General features: G+C 44.6%; 1 protein-coding gene and 1 long non-coding RNA gene across 3 annotated transcripts in view; both read right to left on the minus strand.

Moving 5' to 3' along the window:
- Positions 1 to 11,898: 11,898 nt before the first annotated feature.
- On the minus strand, positions 11,899 to 17,806 carry LOC140256345 (uncharacterized). The gene is made up of 3 exons (XR_011904681.1): positions 15,336 to 17,806; positions 14,778 to 14,866; positions 11,899 to 14,162 (listed from the first exon to the last, which is right to left on the minus strand). It is a non-coding gene; the product is annotated as an uncharacterized lncRNA (long non-coding RNA).
- Positions 17,807 to 18,701: 895 nt separating this feature from the next.
- PID1 (phosphotyrosine interaction domain containing 1) overlaps positions 18,702 to 24,556 on the minus strand; it is an 82,435-nt gene continuing 76,580 nt past the window's right edge. Inside the window, exon 3 of one of the 2 annotated variants that reach the window (XM_072344416.1) lies at positions 18,702 to 20,644. In XM_072344416.1, the coding sequence (XP_072200517.1) occupies positions 20,168 to 20,644 (477 nt within the window). In that variant the 3' untranslated portion in view covers positions 18,702 to 20,167. The remainder of the gene's footprint in view (positions 20,645 to 24,556) is intronic. The other variant, XM_072344417.1, reaches the window with a different exon arrangement.

Raw genomic sequence — 24,556 nt, forward strand, 5'->3', positions numbered from 1 at the left:
GCTCCAGGCAGACACATTGCAGGTTCACAGACAGACACTTGATTTTCCCTATTACTGCCTCCAGGTTGGTTGAACGTCTCACAACAGATATTTTCCAACAGCCCTTAAGGCTGGAAGGCTCCATTCCAAAACATCAGCAGAGAAATTTGGCTTTTTCTGCAACCAGGGAAATGATCTTTACTACAAGAAAAAGAGATGACGGTGTCCTGCTGCAACACAATTTAAGGACAAGGAAACACACCAAGTGCATGTGCTTGAGTATGATTTTCCTAATGCATCTATGTTGTTAGGGGTGGTGGCTCTGTGTTTTCCATATAACAAGCACTGCTCCATAAACTTTCCCCTCCTTTTTCCTAGAAGTCTTTGACAGTTTGCCATTCTTCTCAGAGGTCTGTAATTATTTTTTTTACCTCCTGCATTTGCAGTACATTAAATCTCTCATTAGTTGCTTATTCACTAGGAATTGGAGATGATTATCACTTTGCTGCTTTGATTTTTTTTCCTTTGATATGATAATTTACTGCCCAGATAATATCAATAGGAGGGCGAGGCGGCAGATTGAGCGTCCTGGCTGTAATTGAGGAGAGATTTGTGGCTCTCCTTCCAACCCCTCAGCATCAATCTGCCTGCAGTTGTGCTGCAGTGGGGGGAAGCAAGGCCTGGTACCAGGGCATTGCCACAAGCTGGGCTGAGCAAAGTCCCTGCAGCCCACTCAGGGAGGGCAGGCAGTGCAGGTCTTGTTCTTAAACCTGGATGCCCGTTGCTCTTGGAATCTGTTCCGCAGCGGAATGGCACAAGCAGTAGTCAAAGCTTGAATTTTATGTCTTGCTATTATTTTGTTGTTGCACCATGAAAAAGGTTGATAGTGTGCACCTGAGGGAGGAAAGGAGAAGTTGTTTTTCATTATGTTCTTTATTAATTGTTATTAAGGCAAAGGCTAGAGCATCCTCCCTGCCAGCAGCCACCATCTGAGCCACAACTGAGCAGAGGAGCTGCACCAGGTGCCGCTTGCCAATTCCTCAAGCAGGACAGCCTGTGCCTGCTGCCGGCACCTGCAGAATTCTGCCACTGTCCTCCTGTAGTTCAGCTGTGAGGAATCGCTGGGGCAAAATTATCCCCAAGCATGAAATAGTAAATGAATATCTCTGATAGGAGTATGCAGAGAGAAGCCTTCCCTTGCGAGCATCCACAAGAGCATTTTGCTCATTTTGTGTTCATTCGTTTCCACTCGGCACTATAAGCAATCACCATCTGCTTTCGGGCTTTGTTCTTCACTTTAGCACATAATTCAAGGCGTTATAAGTTGATGTTTAGCTACACCCAGGTCATCTCCTTTCAGCTGGGAACAGGGAGAGCTTCTTCCTCTGTTCTTCTTTGCGATTGAGAATAGAAAAACCATTCGACATTAGGCTGACTGACACTTCCCCTGGAAATATTCAGGAGGTGGGTGGAACACCAAAGCCCAATTGCCACCTTGGCCACGATTTTCCCTTACAGACCACAGAATTAACAAAAGCAGAAGGACTGAAGCTGTGCCCGCACCTTCATCACCAGCACCCACAGGCAGGATTCTGGTGCACAGACCCAGCTGCAGGTTCTTCTCCAACTCTTCTACCTTTCTAAATAATGTCTGGAGACCAAGGAATGTGTTTGTGCAGTGCTTCAGTAGTATGCAGTTTGTAAGTGAGTGTGTGGAGATAAATACACGTGTTAACTAGCAAGTTAAATGTGTTAACTAGCAAGTATTGATTTTAGAGGTAATTAGGTATATAAACACTTCTAAAATCTGGCTTCAGCTGCAGGGTGTAGCAATGCTGGGTGCAGAGCATTTAGCAATGCAAAGTGGCTGGTTCCTTATCACCCTGAGGACACAGAGGCGATAAAAGATTATCTCAGAAACCGTTTCATTCAGAGCCTATCTGCTCTGCAAGGTTCCTTCCACCCACATCCTCCCCAGCTGCCAAATGCAGAAACCCACAGTGGGCAGGGGCTGGCTAGGGTGGCTCAGGACTTCAGCTTTTGTATGAAGCAGTAGTAAAATTCTTCAGTCATCTGTGTCTTGTTCAAGCAGCAATGAGCTGGCACAGGCTTTACTTCCTGCTGCTGGGGCAGCACTATAGGAGCTTGGGGCTGTCCTGCACCTGATGGTCCCAATGTGTGCAGGAACTCAGCAGAATGAAGTGCTGGGTGATGGGCAATATAATCTACCTTATTGTAGCCTTTAGGCATGGGAGCAGTGCTGGTATAGTTATGATAAAAGGTATGATAAAAGGGCCATAAAAATGAGAGAATGATAAACCCTCTGTCAGCTCAGTGGTGTGTTCACCTGATTTTTTCTGAATTCCAACCCAAAATACATAAATTTGGGCCAAAGGTTTTGGAAGTTAATTTATCCTTGAATGGAATTTGGTCTTGTGAACTGTTTACAGCAGCTCTGCTTGCTTCACATGTGTAAAAAACCCATTGCTCTTGTTGTCTGCACAGGGGCAATTCCTGCTCACTTTCTTTCAACCATTCTTTCCACAGCAAGCACCTTTCTTAGGCCCTCAGTTTCTTACTGAAGAGTACATTGGCAGCCCAGGACCAGATAGGACCAAGGAAGCTTGGAAGCTTTTACCAGGGCCAAGGTGGAGCAAGGCATGACCTTTGCAGTGAGCAGAGGCATGATGTAGGGCCTGGCTTGGAGCTACTGTGTATGCAGAGAGTATATATGTATACAATATTGCCACTCTTCTAAATAGTGAAGGGAAAAAACAAACTAAGCCACATAGCTTGCAAGCTTCACTGGAACAAAAGAAACCATCCTGAAACAGTTAGGCTGAAGGCTCTTTGACATACGACTGAGGGAGTGAAAGGAAAGCGGTCTGATATTTAGAGCACTAAATAAAAAAATCAAGGTTATTGAAAGCTGTGGGAGTTCAGCACTTCTGAAAAATGGTCGTTTTGTTGCAGTTAGAATTGTCGCATTAATATGCAGCCCTTGGGCCCACATTCTCACAGCCCGTAACTACACCCTGCATGCTCCCAGTCTTCCCACCCTCAGAGCCATTCTGCACTGGACTGGGGGCTGTGTGCTGAGCTGGTGTTGGGGGGAGCCCCATGGCCTCCACAGAGCTGTGGGCAAGCAGCAGGGATGCCAGGGTCCACTCCCACCCGGCAGGGCTCTATACAGCCCAGAGAGCACCGCCACCTTTGTGGGCACTGCCGTATCATAAGCTCACATTCACAAAAAACGATTAAAAGTGGGGTTAAGCAGCAGCAGCCCAGTCCTGCCACTCAGCGAACTGGCTGGCGGCCGCAGCACTGCACTGCTCGGCTACTGTAGAAATTAATATCATGCACTCCTCAACCCCTCTGAAAACGTAAAGGTTGGGTAATTTCTCATTCTGCTTTTGCTTCTTTCAGTTGCATTAGATTCCAGTGTGTAAGAGCTGTAAACTCTACAATTGCATTACAAGATGGTGATTACTATTTGATAAAATATTTATCAAAGAAAAGCATTAAACCAGCAGCTCTTCGGCAGTATTCCCCTGGAAAACAGAGGAAGGCAAAACAGAATTATTAATTAACAATAATAGAGTTCTCAGGAGAATAGAAACCACATTTTTTTCTGAAATCCTATTTGTTCTGTGTCCCATAAACTCAAATTTTAAGAGGAATGTTTTTACAGCAAGCTTAAAGTGAATTGTGGTTTACATTTATGAGGCATAAAAATTAATAGACTTTTTTTACGAGTGCCTTTGTATGCTCAGTTGCGAGAATTTTTGCGTTGTCCTATTGTAGAGATGGAAACAATTAAGTGCACAGTGCTACATCTGAGCTCTCAGCAAGGACAGGGCTGTGACAGGAGATGGTCTGCAGGACTGGCACTGTGCTGGGAGCCAGGCACAGCTGGTGCTGTAGATGGCAGCAGCTTTTCCTGCCCACAGCCAGTGCTGCAGGTGCAGGACAGGCAGAGAGGTCTGCATTACAAACAGTGCGATGAACTCGGTATACTGGTGCTTGCTGAGTGGTTCCTGTCTGCAGCAAGGCCCAAACTTTATGGAAAAGGCCCAAAGACCAACATTCTTCCCTACAACAGCAGTATGCTTGTAATAAGGCACTAACACTGGGTTATCTGTTGTTCCATATATTTCATCTCTCACCTAGGAGCATTTCAAGGCCATATGTTACAATAACCAACCATTTTTGCTTCAATACTAACTTCCATAAAGTCATGAGTGTTTTGCAGAGCAGTAAGCAATTTCTATACTGTTTTGATGAATGGTATTTATTGAAGACTGAAGCGTTTCAGAGCATGTTAATATTCTGTTGCAATATGTTTTCCTTGGTCTGTGGATTTTGTGTGTGTGTGTTTTCTTTTGTCATGGCCTTTGATGAAATAGCAATGCCTTCTGATTATCTAATCGTCTAAAATGAAAAGTGCAATTGCTCTGAGCAGGCCAGTGTCAGCTACTATGGATGGGGAGAAGCAGGCAAACCAGGGGCCCAGAGAAGGATCTCCACATACATAACTGTGTTGGTATTGTGCAACTCGGTGTGAGTCCAAATAAAAGTTAATCAAAGACAGCTTTACAGAGGTGAAGAAATATCAGTGAGCACACACACAAAATAAAGTCACCAGGTGCTTTGATGGTAACAGGCCGCAGCCTCCACTGGCACTCCTTCTAGGAGGGATGTTCACAAATTGGCCACCTTCTCTGTCTCTAGGGAGAGTTGAGAACAGAGGACGTGCTGCGATGCACCCGCTGCCTCTGCTGCTTTACAGAAGGGGGATAGGGAAGGAAACAGGCACTGCAGCCACTCTGCTTTGCTTTTGCAGCAATAATAGCACCTTCTGTAGCCTTGAAACTCTGTGCTGGTTTTGTTGTTGCTCTTTCTTTTTGTCTTATTATTAGTAGTAGTATTGGTCTTTTTTTGAGCACTAATTTAAAAGGAAATCATTTTGCTACTAATTTTAAAACATTGCCTCTGCTTCAACAATACAACAGAATTGCTCCGCTCACCGTTCCCCATTTGCAGAAGCATCTCTGGATTCCTTGTGTTTATTTTCTTCCCAAACAAATTCCCAGTGTTGTTTTCATCATTAGTTACCCTGCCCTGTGTTTTGCTTTTCTTTCTCTACCCCGCATCAAGCTGTCCACACACATTTTTGCTGTCTTTCTGGCAGGCTCTAATCTCAGGAGAGGTCTCTCAGTAATTGTTTTCTGTGTATGGATGTTGATACCTTCCTGCAGACTCTGATTTGAATTAATGCTCCTTCTGCATTCCTTTGTTAAGTGACAGAAGTCCAACACCAACTGATTACTGCAAGCACAGTTTGTACAGCTCTACCTCTGCTTGCAAACAAGCTGCCTGAATCCCAGCCGACACAAAACAGACACATCTGAAACCTGGCCATGGGAAGAACTAAGGCACACAGGAGCTTCCTTGTTTCACAGTCAGGGCCACACGACAGTGGCAAAACAGTCTTCCTTAAAGTTTACCAAGATAAGTCATGCTGCTGTAAGCACTTTTCCAATAATAAATCATAGTCTTAAAAAGTGCCAAGTGCCCCAACACTGCCCACTGCTGAATTGCAGAGGAAGTGCCCTGTCCCCATTTTTGGCACTTGCAGACATTCTCTTGACCATGCTGAATTGCATGTGCAAAACATGTTATTTGCTTTTTCTTTTCTCCCAGTGCAATACTCAGCTGAACAGGTTACAGAAAGAGGCACCTGACAAAGAGTAGGTTTAAGTTGTTGGAAACTTCACCTTGCTTTTTCCTGACTTGGATGGCTCTGTATGCTGCCTGAGCACATATTAACACTGCTTAAGGCAGAAAATACTGTCAGTGCTCCAATTTGTACATAGGGCATTTCACAAAACAGAACGTGATACCTGCCCTCTTTTCTGTATTGCCCTTTGTTTAAAACACAAAGTGAAGCCTTAAAAAGGTGATTTTTGCCAACTCTGATCAATATGTGCCATTTGTATGTGCACACTGCCTTGCACAGTTCTGGTTGTGCCAGAGGAAGTGTTTGTGTAAGCAGCTGCTTGGTGCTGGGGCCAGGGGCACACAGAAGGTTGTGGCGATGCATACAGGGATGCAGGGACACATGCATGAACACAGCTGTGCTCAGCACAGCCGTGATGCTGCACTGGGCCAGAGGCTGGGCTGGGATACTCTTGAAGAGTGCGGTGCCCTAGGCTGGGAGCAGAGCCCTTGCTGATCTCCCGTCTGTAACTGTGGACGAGTCCTTGCTGCCATGTGTCCAAGACGGACACGCTTGCCCCAAGCAGTCAGGGCAGGGAGGGACGTGCCAGGCTGCAGGCCCGGCCCAATGCCAGCCTCAGGCGGGCAGATCATGGCGGCCAGCGGGATGCATCCTGCACCACGTGCAGTTCCTCCAGACACTCCCAGCCTCAGTGGGAGGACAGCGTACGTGTCCAGCCAGGGCTGGTGTCTGCTCAAGGACTGCTGAAGGTACACATTTGTTTCAGTAACAGCGATCTTGGCAGGCGAGGGAGGCAGCTCCAGCAGGCTTTTATAGATGTACATATTTTGGACTCCCACTGAGAGTTATTAGTTATTAAAAAGCGATCAAATGAGGCTGGTTTTGGAGTACATTTGTTAGCCATATGATATCAATTAAGCTCCAGTCTCCTGACTGCAAGGAATTGACATTACCTCATACATACGCAGAATTAAATTCCTCCTCTCCCTCTCCCCCTCTTTGAAGCTGGTAATGCCAAATATCTCCTGCATTCCAGAGGAAAATGCTGCAGTTATCCTGAATATGTGGATGCCTTCAATTTGTAATTAATAGAGCTCCATAAGAAATGCTTTCGCTGGAGTATGCAGCAGCTGTAAAGGATTCACTTGGGTGTATGGCACTGAGTAACTTATTTATGCACTGTGCACAGTGGGGACAGACAGCAGAGCATCTGGCCCTGGGCTGCAGGACGATGCACCAGGAGATGTTATGTCAATTGTTACTTAGAGAAAGTAGGAATTTTCTCTACTTCTACTTGTTTTTATCAAGATGATCCATTTAATGCCAATACTACAAGTGAAGATTAAACAGGGAGAATACTCTTGTTGGATAAACTGGCAGAGCTTTTGTGTCTATAGTATTCTTCAAATATGTACACTCAACTGTTCCACGAGGGCGCAAAATTAAAAGGTGCCATATGAATTTATATTAATTTATGCCAGATTAACTTCTCTCTTGCCCATTAGTTAAAGAAAAGCACACCCATTATCAATGGCAACAGATGAAAACTTCTTTCGTAGTAATTTCAAACCTACTGATATTTATGAGTGAGAAGGCTATGGCTTACTATGAAACATTCCAGTTCAAAACACGGATACTCAAAGTTATGAACAAAAGCAGACTTGATAAGAGCAACAAAGTACTGTGAAACATTTTGGTAATTTGTTCCAGAAGTTGCGTTCTGCACGTAAACCTGCATATCTGACATGTTCTGTAGAGAGGTTTTATACCTTTGTATATATATATACACACATATATTTGCATGTTTAAAAGATACATGTGTATATATAAAAATAATATGCATGTGCATGCGAATAAATGAATAGGTGTTAGAAATCATATGGTTTCATCTCTCCAGTATGGTTACAGCAACTTCATTAGTTTACTCTGTTCCTGTGGCTTGAGATGACTTATTGCCCAGATAACACACCACAGGGGAACTACAACATTTTGGACTGATTTACCACACCACAGATAAGGCTTACCGTTATATAACAGACTCATTATTTCGATCAGCTAAGAGCAGGACTCGAACAGTGGATCTGGGATTTCTATTTAGTTGTGCATAGGTTTGTTGTTGGTAAAAGAGGGTTTTTTTTTCCACAGTCAAAAGAACTGTTTGTTTGCATGTCATACCTTTCAGTGGCCTATGGATGGAGGGACTTTTCATCTCCTTGAGGTTCAGTTGAAGGGCTGAGGTGATATTTATGGCTCTGATAAGGTATCAGGCAATTGAATGAAAGCCAAAGATAAGACATACCCAGTTGAAAGGATCCAGCTGTAGAACAGAGCACCGACACTGGACAAATCAGGAGTCTGGATGGTCTTGAGTTCTTTAAAAACCTTTTCTTAAAAATAAAAAAAAAAAAAAAAAAAAAGTACCACTATTTCCACTGTAACTCACAGGGTAAATGCCTACCTGCACTGTCTCCATATTATATCATTATACTCATGAGAGCAGATGACACCATCCTCAAAACTGGTACAATGAAAGGCGTCAGATCTCAGCTGTAGTTCATTGTCTCTCAAAAACTGGCACAAGAACACAGCAGCTAAATCTCCATGATTTCCCACAGTCAGAGAAATGTTAAGGAGGAGTGTTCTCCTGAGGCACAGAGGTGGTGTTCAAACACTTACATCCAGCAGTGCTCCAGGAAGCAGTGAAAAATGCCATCCCACAGTGCTGAGGCAACGCAAACTCAAGTGATAAAAACCATGAAGGAGTCAATAGGTCCAAGTAATGGTATCAACAAAAAGTAGCTTTCCACAAAGACGTGTACATCTACCCCAGCTCAATTCCTTATTACATTATTTCAATTTTAGGGTTTCCTGCCCTTGACACAAGCCTTTTCAGGGTCTACTTTTGCAGTATATTTTTGTCTGGCATTCAGGACTCTCTGCCATCAGTCTGGGCTCTCCTTCCTGGCCACATCTCAGCTCCCTCATTTGTTACTTGCCTTTGGCTGCTACAAGGGCTTACAGAGACAAGAGCAGCCTTCATGCAATGCCTTCAGCACCTGAGTGCTGTAATACCATGCACTCACCAAATAGATGTGTAATCAATGTGCCTGCCACTCACTGACAAAATAGAGCTGAATTCATGATGTCCAAATAGCTTTATGTTTGACATTTCTGAACTTTAGAGTGCTTGATTTTCTAAAGTAATTTCTACTCAGTGAAAAAGAGCTTGAAAAGCAAGAATATTTGTCACCCGGGGGAGATTTTTAGGAAGAATTCCTGGCTGGGAAATTCCAAAGTCGAGAACAAGCTTTGCCCCAAAATGTGCTGCCCATCAGTCCCCAGGTGTCTGTGGGAATCCAGTCAGTGCAGAAACTGTGCTGTGTTTCTTCTGCTGATGCTCGCCAAGCATGCAAAATTGCTAGCAAACCACTAAGTCTGAAAATGCTCTGCATAACTTCAAACATTTCCATTGGTGTAAGTCTGCAGTTTCTCCAGCACTGTACCAGAGGATATTTCTAGAATAGAAGCACCCATAAGAGAAATATTGAGAGTTTTATTGCAATCCAGATTGAGTGGTTGATTGCTGTTGCAGATAGTATAGAGCAGAACTTGGAAACCTCCAAGAAAAAATAAAACTCAGTGGTGACATGCTAGGTTTGTAATTTGAGGCAGACACAAACACAAGGGCACATATTCAGCTGCATAAATAATGGCAGACAAGAAAAGAATGGGATGAGCTTTACCCCTGTATCAGAACAAGGAATTCTGCATGAAGGAACAAACAGATCTTAACATCATTAAAGATTTACTACTGATTTCAAAAAAAAAAAGAGTTGCACAGCATGTGCACAACCTATTAACTCATTGCCACATGTTATCATTGCACTCAAATAGCTTAATAGGATTCAAAGACAAATTAGGCATATCCATAGAAAATGAGAATATCAGATGGCCCTGGATGAGGTAAATACGTTTTAAAAGATATAAACACTCATATTTCAGGGGAGACTCTTGAGACTGCAGAATAAAAGTCCTCCAGTGAGCAGGTTCTAGCATTGAGGGGGCATCGTCTGAAGCCTGGACTGCAGTCCACTATCAAGGACCTGATAATGCATGAAACAGACTACAGAAAGGATTCATATTACATTTTACTGTGTCTTCTTAACATTTATGTCTGTGAAAAGAAAAAAAAATAGTATTTGCTATGCTTGAAGTACACACAAGAATTTTGGCTGCTTACCCACATAAAAGTAAAATTGCACAATTTGCCTCGGGTTTTGCTCTGGCATTATCCTGTTTGCGCCAGGCGCCTCTGAGCTGCTTCTAGACAAGAATTCCTGATGCTCTAGAGTGAGCTGATGGTGAAACAGTGCACACTGAGCCTCAAAGCTCTGCTTAACTGATAAACAATTTAGCAAATTACTACCAGTATCTTGAATTTCTAAAGGCATTAATCTGCAGCCAATGTCCTTTGATACTGGCATTACCACCAGCCCATCTGAAGGAGCTGGGGAAAGCAGAGATGGAGAACTGCACTGAGCTTTTAACCCTGTCCCTCCACTCCACCCTTCATCTCCTCTCTGGTACTGACAGCACCTAAACTGCCCCAAACACAAATGTTGGCAAGAAAAAGTTCCTGATTTGAGTTTTTCAGAAGCATAATTACATTTTTAAGGCATACCCTTTGGCCTCCTGGCCCCAGTCCAACACCAGTTCAAGTCACTTGCCGACCGTGTGCTCAGGCTTTGATGTAAGTCAACACTTTGCCTAAAAACTCACAGAGCGAAATTACCCAATAGATGTGTTTGTAATGAGTACCTTCCTATAAAACGTAGAGAAAATAAGCACTTACATTTTTAGGAGCATTTTAAATGTTTACTATAAAATTTTATTATGTATTAAACTTAATTACCCCAATTAAATTCTCAATTATCGTACCTGTGCATACTGCTGTATGCTTTGCTTCACTAGCACCAGATGGCACAGCTATTCGTTTGTATTTACAAATTCTGATTGTATTTATGCTGTTCTTTTTTGCTGGTGGCGAATGAATGCTGGGACCTGCATAACCTTTAACAGAGACCGCACATGCAATGGGTGATGTGTGCTGGGAATTTTCTTGAAGAAAGGCTGCAGTAATTGAAGAAATAGGACTGAAAAGGGCTGTCTGCTTGTACCTAAGGTTGAATCAAAAGCAGATTTTCATTTTGGAGACAAATCTTTTCTCGAAACCAGGTTTTCGGAGATGAAAACATTACATCACCTTGGGGGAAAAAGGAAAGGATACAGTAAGAAATTTGCAAGCAATAAGCCTTACAGTTTGCCAACTATACAACTGCTGACAATTAGTTTTATTTATGCATTTATGGAACATCATCTACATTTTTTCTATCAAGCAGAACAGCTTCCTCCCCCCGTGCCCTGAGCTTCCACAATGTTAAACTACTGAAATGGGAAGTTACGCTCTTACTCTCATTCTTTTGATTTGAAAACTATTTTTCTACACAGTGTTACAGTTATTTTCTGGAAAGCCTCTCAATGAGCTCTGCTAACCATGCAGACAATCCAAACATAATTTGGTGCAAAGAGATGCCCCTTTCAGAGATCGCTTTATTTATTCCTTGTATTTAAAAGGAGCTGAAAAATCCAGGCATGAAATCATGTTTTCCAGCTATGCTTTTTGTCATATTTATGGTCTCTTTGGTAAAATCAAAGGAATGCACTTCTGTGTAATGGGGCATAGTTTGAATGGCACAGTAACCATCAAACCATAACATTTGGAGTTGGGCTGCTTGATTACAAAAGCATGTCCTCACTTGAGTCTGTGCACAGTGCAGCTGTTTAAATCACTGAAAGTTTAAAATTGGAGTCACTTGAGAACTAAAATCGCATGTGATGGCAATATTAAGCGATGGAGAATATTAATCTAGGCTGCCAATTTCAGAGTAATTTCAAGAAGGCTGAGAGCTTACTGATAAAATTATGGGATGTAGGGCATGCAGCACTCATTAAACTCATTTTCTCTTGTTTGCATCGTGAGATGCATCGCCACTTCACTGTGGGTCTCTCTGAACTTCAGACCAGCTCCCAACAAATGAGAATGCCGTCAGGAATCTCTGAAGAATGAAGCTTTTTACCTTCACTGTTTTCCTCCTCAGATACGCTCCCTGCTGTCGAACATGTATTACTACTGGACAAAATCTTACCAGCTGGCTGCCAAGGAGGTGGTGGAGTCACTGTCCCTGGAGGTTTTCATGGCCAGGTTAAATGCGACACCGGGGGGCTTGCTTTGGGGAGCATGGTGGGGAAGGGTTAACAGTTGGACTAGATGATCTTAGCGATCTTTTCCAACCTTGATGATTCTGTGATTGTGTGATGCTGTGATTTTCATGTTTAAGTGCACCATGGCTCAGCTGTACAAACAGTTATGCTCTGCAGCTGGTGAGGGAAACGGCCTCCAACAGTGAGCAGAGCAGGACCTCTGGCCACAGAAGATCCTGCCTGACATGGCAGGGACTACAGAAATAGGAAATAAAAGGCAAAATGCTTTGAAAACAAAACAAAGACTAGAGCTTGTCTGTGAGCTGTTTTCCCAGCTGCAGCTCTGTGGTGACCAGCAGGAGCTGATGTCCCTCCTTGACCAGGCTGCTGGGATCAGACCACTGGTCTCCCAGCCACAATAAGCCTTGGCAGCTTCAGTTCCTGGGGAGGATTTCTAATTCTCCCATGGAAACACTTCTTTTCCAAGAAGCTGGAGAACTGCATTGCCAGGCTGGTCACTGCTGCACCTCCCAATAAAAGGATTTTTATGCAGTTACCTTTTGTGCAGGGAGATTTGTGTAGGGCAAAAACTGGCGCAGAATCCATCCTTCATCGCTCCTTAAAGCCACGTACATCACAGAGAGATAGTTCAAGGATTAGCAGACACCATTACAAATCTGCTTCTTCCTATGCTATTTAATCCTCATCCCTGCTGCCAACAATATTTCAATCCAGCCAATAGCATCCAAGATCTTGCAACAACAGCAGGACACCTGCAACGGCACCAGGAGGAGGAGCTGGGCTAACAGGGCAGTTGTCCTTTCTCACAACTTCAGAATTGCTTAATTAGGAAATGAGAGGGAAGCTATTGTAAAACTAAAGCACTGAAGCAAGGAAATAAGAACCCACCACTCTTTCCTTTGGGTTTTTATACAGCCTTTTGAGTTGTAGTATTATTTTTTCCCAGATACAGGTATGTTTTTTCTCATTTTTATTAAGTCTCACTTTCTGCCAGTTCTGACCATTTCAATTTCCACCTGCTTAGCAGTTATGAACGTCCTGCATGGTCTGACATCACTTAATCTACAGAATTAAAGTTATTTCTCAGTTTTAGCTAATTAGCGCTGCTGGACCGATCAAACTTATTTTTCTCCCTGGAGAAGATGCATTCAGCTGCTCGTCTAAAGCATACAAATTATCTCATAGCCTAGTTATGCTGCTGACACGGGGTCATGAAAAATGTGCCAACAAAACAGAATCCCCAGTGCTTCAGCAGACAACAGCGAACCTCGTATTTCACTATAACTTGGCAATTAAGTTGGAAGAAATGCCCCGGGAGAGGAGCCATTCCCTCGGATTTCGAGCAGAACGAAGCAGTGCTGATGAATTAGCTGAGACCCACTGCAGTGCTCAAGCAAAATATAAACCGTGCTCAAACTCTTTGTTCGTACCATTTCTAATAGCATAAATTAAGATTTCTGTAAGCAAGGCACTGGGAACGTGGCAACCTGCTGCACTGCAGTGAGCTGGCCTGGGGCAGCTTAGCACAACTCGGCACCACCTTGTCCTGCTGGCAGATGAAGCACTGTGATTCCTGCAGGATCACTGCAAGAATGTCCTGACCTGGCATGTTTCCCCCAGCTCTCACTGACCCACAGCCTGTCTGAGCTGTTGAAGCACCCCACAGCCAGGGATGCCTGGGCTGTCCCACACCAGCTGGGACGCCAGTCCTGTCCACACTGCCGTCCTGACATCCATGCTTCCCATCAGCAGAGGCAGTACAGACGTGGCTGCTCTCCTGTGAGCACACCCATAGAGGCCTCTAATGAATGACTTAGTGACTGCCAGGCACTTGCTGCTGGTCATCCTCCTGCCAAGAGTAGAAAGGGCACTGGCCTTTTCCCTTCAGCTCCACACAGACCAACACTTTATCACATAAACACTTCCACAGCACTCGGGGAAAGAGAGACATTTTTCTGGCAGGTCACAAATGTCATTGGGGCACAGGATCTACAGAAGACACAGCACCCAGAGAGCAGAGCAAAGCTTATTGGAGGTGATGATGACCTCCTGGGGACACAGAGGATGGGCAAAGCAGGAGGGCCGTGGCAGCAAAGCAGAGACCTTGCAGGTCCTGGCATGGTACGTCTGGCTCCAGCTCCTCACAGCACTCCTCCCTTCACTGCTGAATAGAAACAGTAATTAGAAACAGGAAAGGGAGACGAGAGCGCCTTTTAGTTTTGTGAGGAGAGCTGGCAAGAAGAAACACAAATAACCTGGCGAGCCCATAGAGAATCAGGAACAAACTCCTTAGGAGAGCCCAGGTGAGCATGAAGCACTGTGTGTCAGCCTGGAGCACCTCTGTGCTATGGTACAATTCCATTTTCACCTGTTTCTGCATTTGGATAAGCCCAACATGTTTTATGGCTATGAAAATATTCCGCTGGCAACAATGTCATCATTAACCCTACTTTTCCTTTCCAGAGGAGTTTCCTTTAACATTCCTCTGCATATTTCATTATTCTCCCAGGATTTGGAATATCTGCTGTTACTTGAAACCACTGGGTCTGGGATCCATTAAAGATGAGCCTGAGACAGGGAGCAGCGGCATGGCACCAAACACTCAGGAGCAAGGCCACAAGAATCTAACCCAACTGTGCAAGAAAACCTTCATTAATAATATCCACAGTAATTATGTCTGAAACTCTTTCCACTCTCTCTAAACAAGTGGTAACTAATTGGAGACAGATAGTGATAACTTACTTACTTTTTCCACATGCACATGACTGATACCAACCTTCAAACATCATTACTTCTTTCCCAGAATGAAATCTGTAAGGCAACGCCAGCAATCGTCTCCTGTCCATTGTTCACAGAAAATCTATTCTGCTCACGAAAAAGGGAAAAAAATCATCCACGTTATGCATTATTCATAGGATTATAATGTTTCTTCTCTTTCTGACAGCAATACAATTTACAGGAAAATAACAGAGAATGTAATGCAGAACGCAAATCAAAGCACAACAGACAACTTATCTGGTAACATCTTCCCACAGTTCTGATGGTGGAGGCTGGGAAAGAAAAGAGGCACCACAGTCAGCATAGTAATGTTCTCCCTCGTGAAGGCATGGTCAAGTTTTGTATAAAAAAACCACTTTTTTGCCATGATTTCTGGGCTGCTTTTGTGGCCTTTTCATTAGGAGTTCTCATCTTGCCCATCAAAGTGCACCCAGTCTCAGTGTTAACACACGAGCAGTTTCCTCCTGATGAGGAAACATTAATAGCCTTTTCACATACACCTTCCACCACAAACAAAATCAAAACAAGCACTCTTGGATGCTCCCCTCCTGCCTACCAGTAATTGGAAATCACATCTCTGCCTACATGACCTGCTGCCACAAGATGCTAGGCTTATGCTCAAGCTCCATTGCCTTAGGTGATTCGAACAGCATCAGGATCTTCAAACGTACTGCTGGGATGTGCTCGGGAGGTGGAGACTGTTACTCCAAGTATTTTTAATGCTACCTTGGCTGTACATTACAAATCTACTTCTTCAACTCAGTTCTTCCAAAAGGAGCTTGCTGCAGACCACTTCTGTTGCTGAGACGTGTGATCTGATGCTCCTCTTCCAGCAGGGTAAGCTAGGTTTGTATCTGTCCTGCTCAAGAGCAGCTCTCACAGCTCTGATCCTGCTGGCAGCACATGCACTGGGGCTGTTCTGCCAATATATATGTATGGGAGATTGGTAATCACAGCCTGAACCTCTGATTAATCAGCTGAGGCAAGTATGGGGTCAGCTGTGGGAGCACAGGTGAGAGTGATGTAGCTGTGCTCCTGGAAGGGGTGGAGCTCAACTCCATCCCCTCTGAGACCTCATTTAAGGTCTGACTTCCACTGAGGCAGCATCTCTTGGAGATTGCTCACCAGTGAGGACTGCCCCAACTTCTTCAGCCAAGGCACCACCACTGGTGAGTTTTCCTTTGCTTATTCCTTCTGTACATTTGCTACCATCTGTATATTAACAACCAATACATTGTAAAACACCTTTCAGGGAGCACACAGCAGGAGACACAATAGCATCTCTACAGACACACAATCATTTTCATCAAATCCATATATCTGCCACCAGCCTGGCCCCAGGGCAGCATGCAGGAAGACAGTGTTGTGGAGACAAAAGGCCCATTTACATGCTCCTGGTGCAGTGGATAAGGGCAGCCAGTCACCATAAATTGTACAGAAAAGGAAGTAAACTCTCTGATTGACCTTCACAAAAGAGGAACCTTTGAAAAATACCCTGTGTCTGTTTAAAAGTGCATAAGAAACAAGTTATAATGGATGTCCCTATTTTGTACATAGGATGCATTCTCTTTAAACGCTTAGCAGACAATGCTAAACAACAGGATAACAACCATACATTTAAACTATCACTTCCCAATTACACACAAATTAATAATTTAAGAGATCTCGATTCAGAGCTCTACTGCCACAGGGGAAAATGAGCCCAATCATACATTATGCTTACAGCAGCTCATCAGGCGTGGAATGGACCAGCTCTGGTGGTAAGTGGTAAGTGGTAAATACTACATATAGGATATCAAATACTGTATGTAGCTAGACAAGGTACCTTGCTTCCCACTAACAAAAGAAGAACTTTTTAAGAAGTCAGCCATTTATCTGACCGCTGTTCACAAATACACCTCTGATTACATGTACCCATGACACGTGAAAACCTTATTAGCAAGCATCAAATTTAAAGATGCATATGCATACGTACACATGTATATATACATATATATGTGTACAAGCAGAGAACCTAAAGATGCTGTGCACTGATATTGAGCTCTAATGGCCTAAAGGCTCTCCTTTTTCCTTCTAACAGCACACTTAGATATTTAACTCTTCTCTATGCCCCCTACAAATAGAAAAAGGAAATAAAGTCCTTCTGAGTTCTCCTGGCTGACACTGAAGGAACTTGTCAGCCCACAAAGGGATATGGTGAGATCCAAAACTGAGCTCTTTGTAGTGGAAAACAAAAGTCTTCAGCCAACTGGAAGGGACTTCTGATGGAAATGTTATGATCCTCCTTTTCCAGCAGATTAATTGAGGGGAAAGTTTAATGTATTGTTTCATTCTGTATCTACTGGCAACAGATATTCAGTGATAACTGATACTCTGGATATTGTGGAGTCAAAGCTTTTCTCCTTTATGCAAATGCTATCACACATTTGGCGTTGATAATGTGGAACGATTTGGCCAGAATTCAAAGTGATCTAAGGATCCAAACTCATGAAACGGATTATTTTTCAAATCTCATGTTTTCTAAGACAAACTGCAGCTCACGTTCCCTCACATCCTCCTGCATGCTTGTAGCCTTAGAAAATATCTGGTTTGTGTTTCAAATGGTCTGACTTTATGATCACAAGGACGAGAATTTTCTGCTTTGTGCTTCATGTTTATCATTCAGAATTCCCCTGTAATCCTCAGTCTCAGAATGCTCAGGAGTGCTGCAGACACCACAGTGCTGGGTACTGCAGGAGCTGCCCCTGCCAGAACTCCCTGAGCTCCTCCAAGCAGTTTGAGGCTGCTGGGGGCCATATATGCAGCAGCCGCCGTGCCGTGGGCTGTGTGTGGGACTGTCGGCCTCACCGGCCTGAGATGATGGAACTAGGGCTCTCATGCTGATTTGGAGCAGCTTTGGTGGCAGAACATTCAAGCAAATAAAGATTCGAAAACATGGCAGCATCTCTGTGCAAAAGAAAATAATTTGTCAAAAGCTGAAGTAAGTTTTGCCTCATTTTGTCTTTAGTAGAAACAAAAATATGTGTGTGACAGGCCTCAGATTTTATTTTGACCAACATACAGCCTAAATGCTGCCCTCAGCTTCCAAATGAGCATTGGAGGAACAACAACAACAACAAAAAATTAAAGCTTTATCTGGAAACTGATAACCAAAGATAAAGAAAGAAATAGCTCTGGAACCCTCTGGCCTGGTGTTTTATTCCCCAATCCACAATCTGATGCCACACTGTAGTGGAAATGCCAAGTTACAACTTGAAGCAGTGATTGAGCACCTGGTGGGCAGGCAGGGCCAACCCAGGGAGCTCAGGTGCATGCAATGTACCTGATTGACTAGAAGGGGTGAAGCCAGGATGCACCCCTTCCCAGACCTCATTTAAGGGCTGGCAGTGGAGGCAATAGGATCTCACTAGATCTCCCTGCCTACTGGAAGCCTTCTAGAGGTAAGCAGTTTTTCTTTCTTTCTATGTCCATAGCTGCTGCATTTGGGTTTGTTCTTAATTGCTGCAGGCTAGGATTGTGCCACCCTGCTGCTATTGCTGTACTTTCCATCACATTTTAGGATGACAGCATTACCCACACCTAAGCCATGAGCCATTCTGCAGTTTCTGTAAGCAGGGCTCATTTAAACTGGCCCAGTGGTTTGATAAACTGGCCCGGTGGTTTGAGGTGCAGGTATCTCAGAAGGCTCCTGCAAAGCCAGAATTATAAATCCTATCTACATAGTGTAGTTTATTAGTAGTAATTTACATCAAACATTAAAGTAAAAAACTACTGAGGATAACTCTCATGAAGACTGTTGCAATGTCAGATGGAAGTAAATTGACATTTTCACTCCCCTCGAGCAAATGAACAAAAAACCCACGTAGATGAAACAAAACCTTGTCATTTGCTTTGGAAAAACAGCTTAAAATTCCCACGTTTTAACTGAAACATTTTTTTTATTATTAAAGTATGAATGCATTTATGCTGCAAAATAGTTTACATACATTGCAAAGCAATAAGCATATTTTAAGGGTTTTGGGCCTTCCTCGGTATATCTCCATGCTCAATCTACGTGCTTTAACACTGGACTCACACATACGCACTTGCATTCAAGCATATAACCCCACAAAACACAGTGAGCTATCTGCTTCAGTTAGCTTTCTTTTAAGGCTTCTGTAAGGTGCCCCAGTGCCCCTAACAGTACCAAAATTACAAATAGCATTGTACAAAGGAGCAGCATTGTTTGCAAAGTACTGATCTGCTCTCGGCCTTAAAAAATATCAAGTGAAACACGTTTTTCCTTTTATCTGAGTTTTATTAAACATCTGTGTTTAAGAAAGGCATGACTCTTTATATCTATGGACAAGGAAAGGTATGAGAATCTTAACATGAGCTTCTCAACCAGAACAGATATTCAAATCTGGCTCCTACTGGACCGTTTCCTTTGATCTTTATGGTAATGTGGCCCCGGCTTCCTGACTAGGCAGCACCAGCTCCATCCAACCAGGGCCAACAGAACACAGAGTTGAGGCTATCATCTTCATATCACTTCAGACCTGAGGTTGATGAGAAGGACAGTTTGAACACTGACAACAGACCCAAGAAGTCCCTCAACTCTTTACAAGTGGGCCACTCACTTGGGGAGCATATAAGAGCTTGTAAATGCCCAGATAAGGGTGCTGGCTTGCTGTACTCCTAGCCACCATGGGCCTACCCTTTTTGGTATCCTGCAGTCTGCAACTGCAACTACTGGTGCTGAGTGAAAGAGGTGGCAGCAGGTATATTAAGAAAATAGGTACAATGAATAAAATAAAGAATAGCATATGATATAATGTGTACATACAAGCATCTTTTTTCATTCTTTACTTTGTGAAATGTGAATTAACTGCAGAATGCCAGGCCACTAGTCTAAAAGGCTATGTATGGCTGTCTTAGCCTATGTATGATCAAATGATTTTTGCGATGCATCACAGAGATTCTTCAGGAGCTTTCCAGGTCTGCTTGCTCTTCTGCATCATCACCAGCCCCCAGCTAGGAATGCCAGAGGAGCAACTAATAATATTGCCTGTCTAGCCTTTTAAGATTAACAGGAATGGCTCTACTTGGCAGTATGCACCTGAACTACAGAGATGAGACAGGGACAGCAATGAGTGGGTGCAAGACATCTGGGACAAAAGAGGGGGAAGCTTTTTTCCTCGTGTTTACAACAGCAGCAGGTTTCAATGTAATGTAATTACTTAAATGATGCATATCTTTAGGTACCAAATTACTCTCTTGATTTAAAAAGCTAGTCAGCCAAGGGCTTGGCAGTCTTTTTGTCCCCCAATTTCAACTGTTGCTTTATTCATCTATCAGCTCTGATTCCCTAGGCCGTTTCTGCCTTTGCTGAATTATGAATGAGTTCAGTCAGCCATCATCAGATTCAAATCCATGAGACACTTCCTCTGATGAGCTATTCCTGTGAATCCGGCCATCGCTTTTCATGCTGTGAAAAGTCTTCTTAAAGGCCTCCATCATGGCGTGAGCCAGCTTCTTGGCCTCCAACTTGCTCTCACACTCTACAGCATGGCAGTCCATCTGGTAGGACAAGTCATCATTGATCTCCCTGTAGACCCAAGCAAAGATGTTTGGGCTGATGTTGTGGTCAGCAGTGCAGTAGGCTATACGTGCTACCTGAAAGGTATCCATGTGGACTGTTGCCTCGCCTTTGAGGTCTAGATGATGCAGCCAGACTTGGAAAGGGCGAATTTCCAGAAGAGCGTTAGCTGGGTAAATATCCTCCCTGGCAAGTGTGTGTTTCTTCCATAATTCAATGACTGGTTTCTCAGTGCAGCCAGACAAAAATTGCATCCCTGTTGTGGAAACTTTACCCAAATATGTAACCTGCAAAGAAGAACAAAGATAGGTGAAACACAGACACTGGATTCCAGTGTTGCTTCCTGCTAGCCCAGGTACCTTTCTTTTGCCTGGAAAATTAAAGCAACTCCCTGCCCAAACTTCCTTATAACCCCATCACTTCATTAAAAAAGCTTCAAACTGGTGGCCAGGCATTTGTTTCTTCAAATGATTTTACCATTCGAATTCCAACATTAAAAATGTTCGGTCTCCAAATATCAAGGGATTGCACTCTCTTTAGGTCACCTGTAAAAAGCCCAGGTTGAAAGCTCATGCTGCTGAGCTCATATTAGCAGGAGCAGGCCCCAGGGAGCTGAGATGCTAACTACCATATTTTTTCATTGTATACTATATTGAGATTACTTATTTCTATTCTACTTCAGACACTAATTGCAGATGTCAAAAGAGCACGGTCACAGCAGAGGACTTACTTAAAGCTGTTTAAATGTTTGGTTTCTCTACTGCTTCTGCCATTTCTGCTTAAGTATTAAACCAGGAATAGCTCAGAACTGTTCAACACTCTGTCTAAGGGCTAAGCTACAGGGCTGAGACGTTCCCTGCACTGATTTAAGAAAATACGCTGTTAAGAAAAAAAAAATCTAGCAATAAATCCAGCTTAATCACATCTTCTTAGCCTTTCTGAACAGCTATTTTGAGTATTTTTCCTTTTATCCGGTCTACACAAAAAAAGCAGTGAGTTTTTTGTGTCCTTACCCTATTTTGTTCACTAAAAGTCAAAGTCACTGAGTGGTCCCTATCAAAATGCCATATTAAGGCTGCAGAAAAACATTCCCCTAACTCTCCACAGCTGCTGAAGCAGCATTATTCCACTTAGAGCTGAACAGAAGACCACTTAATCTGGGAAAAGAGATTTCCTCCAGAAAAAGACAGAGCAGTCCTATAAAAATACAATTACACAGATCATTCTCTCTATTGCTATTGTTAGAATGTTGCATTTATGAACAAAGATATGAAAGCAAAGTTGTTTCTAAATGATCTCTCGCAACTGTTAGTGTTTGAGACAGAATATGGTGCATTTCATGATGCTTTATAATCTCAGGTGTGTTTTACTCGAGGTGACTGGAGAAAAGGTAATCACATGTGCTTTCCAAGCTAATTTCTACAAAACGTTGTATTAAATAAAGTACACAGCATCAGTTTTGGTTTTTTTAACACGCTTTAAAAAGAACAGAAGAAAGAAATACAAGTTTGAAAACATCAAAAATCCACAAGGAGTATAAATTTGCTATTCCGTGCAAACAGAATTTTCCACACAAATATTTTGCTGCTGGTTTCATAGGTTTTCTTAAGCTTGGAGACCTAAATTAAGTCTTAATTAAGGAATAAGCTTACAAAACAGTACTGCAAGTCCATGTGGCTTAAGCACTGCTGCCAAAAACGCAATTTCATAGCACTGATATTTCAAAACTAAGAAGTCTTATTCTTTGTCTATAAAAGTTGTTGCTCTGCACTGGGAATATTTTAAATCTTGTATGGCTTTATAATTTTTGGCACAGTGGGAACCGCACCAGCTAGAGCAGTTAGCAAGGCAAGACCTACCAGAGTTTAGTTTCATTTTATATTATTGGTGATGAGAGATGAGTTCCCTGAAGTACTGTACAGTAACGTCAGAGAAAACCTCAGAGCTCATAATGCCAACTGAACACGTACAAAAAGCACATGAAAGAGCACAGAGAATGTAGCTGCAACATACTGGGGGTGGTTTGACATACATCCGCAGTCATGCTCCTTTGAAAAGACTGAGATCAATGTGCAACTTTGCACATTCACAAGTAGTCAGTGTATCCTCCAAAGGTTTGCTCAGTACCACTTCATATTTGCAAGCCAGATAGCAACTAACACATGCTGCAAGTTAATTGTGCATCTGGGGTCAGGTTCAAAGCCACTGCAGCAATAGAAGTCCTTCAAAGACTTCAAGGAGATTCGCACAAAGCCCTTAAACCCTGAGGAAAATAAAATTAGCCTCCTGTTCACGCACTCTGTCACTGTTCTGAATGCCTGGATGCAGGAGAGATGCTGCCACCGCTGCAACATTTGTGCCCTAGAGAAGAGCAGGATTGCTTGGAGCATGCAGAGAGGAGCACCTCAGAGCTGAGCCTGCACCCTGAGGCCTCCCAGAGAAGGGCTACAGCAAGAGGCAGACACCACAGCATGCTGGGGATGATGCCCAGGCGATGCCCAGCTCTCCCTGCTGCCAACTCTGCCCTGACAGCTACCAACCCCCATGTAGACTGGCCAGGTCTGGTGTGAAAAAGTACTTCCCACAATGAAGTTATTAGATGAAGAAAAGTGGTGGATTACTCTAGAAGTGGCTAAGGCAAAGCTGCTAGTGAGAAGGATGGGGTGATGGTTTATTTACCAAAATGGGACTTAACATTATTACTGTCCCCAGTGTGCCATGTACCTTTGTAGGGAGGAGAGGGAAGGGAGAGGAGGGAAGGGAGGGTGGGAGGGGAGGAAGGGAGGGAGGAGAGGGGAGGGAGGAAGAGAGGGAGGAAGGGAGGAAGGGGAAAAGGGAGGGAGGGAGGAAGGGAAGTGAGGAAAAGAGGGAAGGGAGGGAGGGAGGGAAGAAGGAAGGAAGGAAGGAAGGAAGGAAGGAAGGAAGGAAGGAAGGAAGGAAGGAAGGAAGGAAGGAAGGAAGGAAGGAAGGAAGGAAGGAAGGAAGGAAGGAAGGGAGGGAGGAAAGGAGGGAGGGAGGGAGGGAGGAAAGGAGGGAGGAAAGGAGGGAGGAAAGGAGGGAGGAAGAGAGGAAGAGAGTGAGGAAAGGAGGTAGGAGAGGGAAACAAAGGAGGGAGGAAGGGAGGGAGGAGAGGGGAGGGAGGAGAGGGGAGGAAGGGAGCAGAGGGAGGGAAGAGAGGGGAGGGAAGAGAGGGGAGGGAGGGAGGGAGGGAGGGAGGGAGGGGAGGGGAGGGGGAAAGGGAGGAGAAGGGGGAGAGGTGGGTGGGGGAAGGAAAAAGAAGGGAGGAGAGGGGAAGAGAAGGGAAGGGAAGAGAAGGAAAGGGGAATTGGAGGGGAGGGGAAGAGAGGGAGGGAGGGAAGGGGAGGGGAAGGTAGGGAGGAAGGAAAGGGGAGGGGAAGGGAGGGAGGGAGAGAGGGAGGGAGGAAGGGTAGGGGGGGAGTGGGGGAGGGAGGGGAGGGAGGAGGGGGGAGTGGGGGAGGGAGGAGGGGGGAGTGGGGGAGGGAGGAGAAGGGAGGGAAGGGAGGGAGGGGAAAGGAAGGCAGGGATTGAGGAAGGGAGAGAGGAGAGGGGAGGAAGGGAGAACAGGGGAGGGAGGAGAGGGGGGAGAGAGAGGAGAGGGGGGAGAGAGAGGGGAGGGGGGGAGGAGAGGGGAGGGAGGAGAGGGGGGAGAGGTAGGGGAGAGGGGGGGAGGGGAGGGAAAGAGAAGGGAGAAGAGGGGAAGGGAAGGGAGGGAAGGGGAAGAGAGGGAGGGAGGGAAGGGGAGGGGAAGGTAGGGAGGGAGGAAGGGGAGGCGGGGAGGGGGGGAGTGGGGGAGGGAGGAGGAGGGAGGGAAAGGAGGGAGGGAAGGGAGGAAGGGGAAAGGAAGGCAGGGATTGAGGGAGGGAGAGAGGAGACGGGAGGGAGGAGAGGGGAGGGAGGGAGAACAGGGGAGGGAGGAGAGGGGGGAGAGAAAGGGGAGGGGGGGGGAGGGAGAGGGGGGAGGGGAGGGAGGGGAGGGAAAGAGAAGGGAGGAGAGGGGAAGAGAAGGGAAGGGAAGGGAGGGAAGGGGAAGAGAGGGAGGGAGGGAAGGGGAGGGGAAGGTAGGGAGGGAGAGAGGGAGGGAGGAAGGGGAGGCGGGGAGTGGGGGAGGGAGGGAGGGAGGAAGGAAGGGAGGTAGGTAGGGAGTGAGAAGGAAGGGAGGAAGGGAGGGGAGGAAAGGG

The sequence above is a fragment of the Excalfactoria chinensis genome, chromosome 9, assembly GCF_039878825.1.
Source record: "Excalfactoria chinensis isolate bCotChi1 chromosome 9, bCotChi1.hap2, whole genome shotgun sequence".
Taxonomy (NCBI): Eukaryota; Metazoa; Chordata; class Aves; order Galliformes; family Phasianidae; genus Excalfactoria; species Excalfactoria chinensis.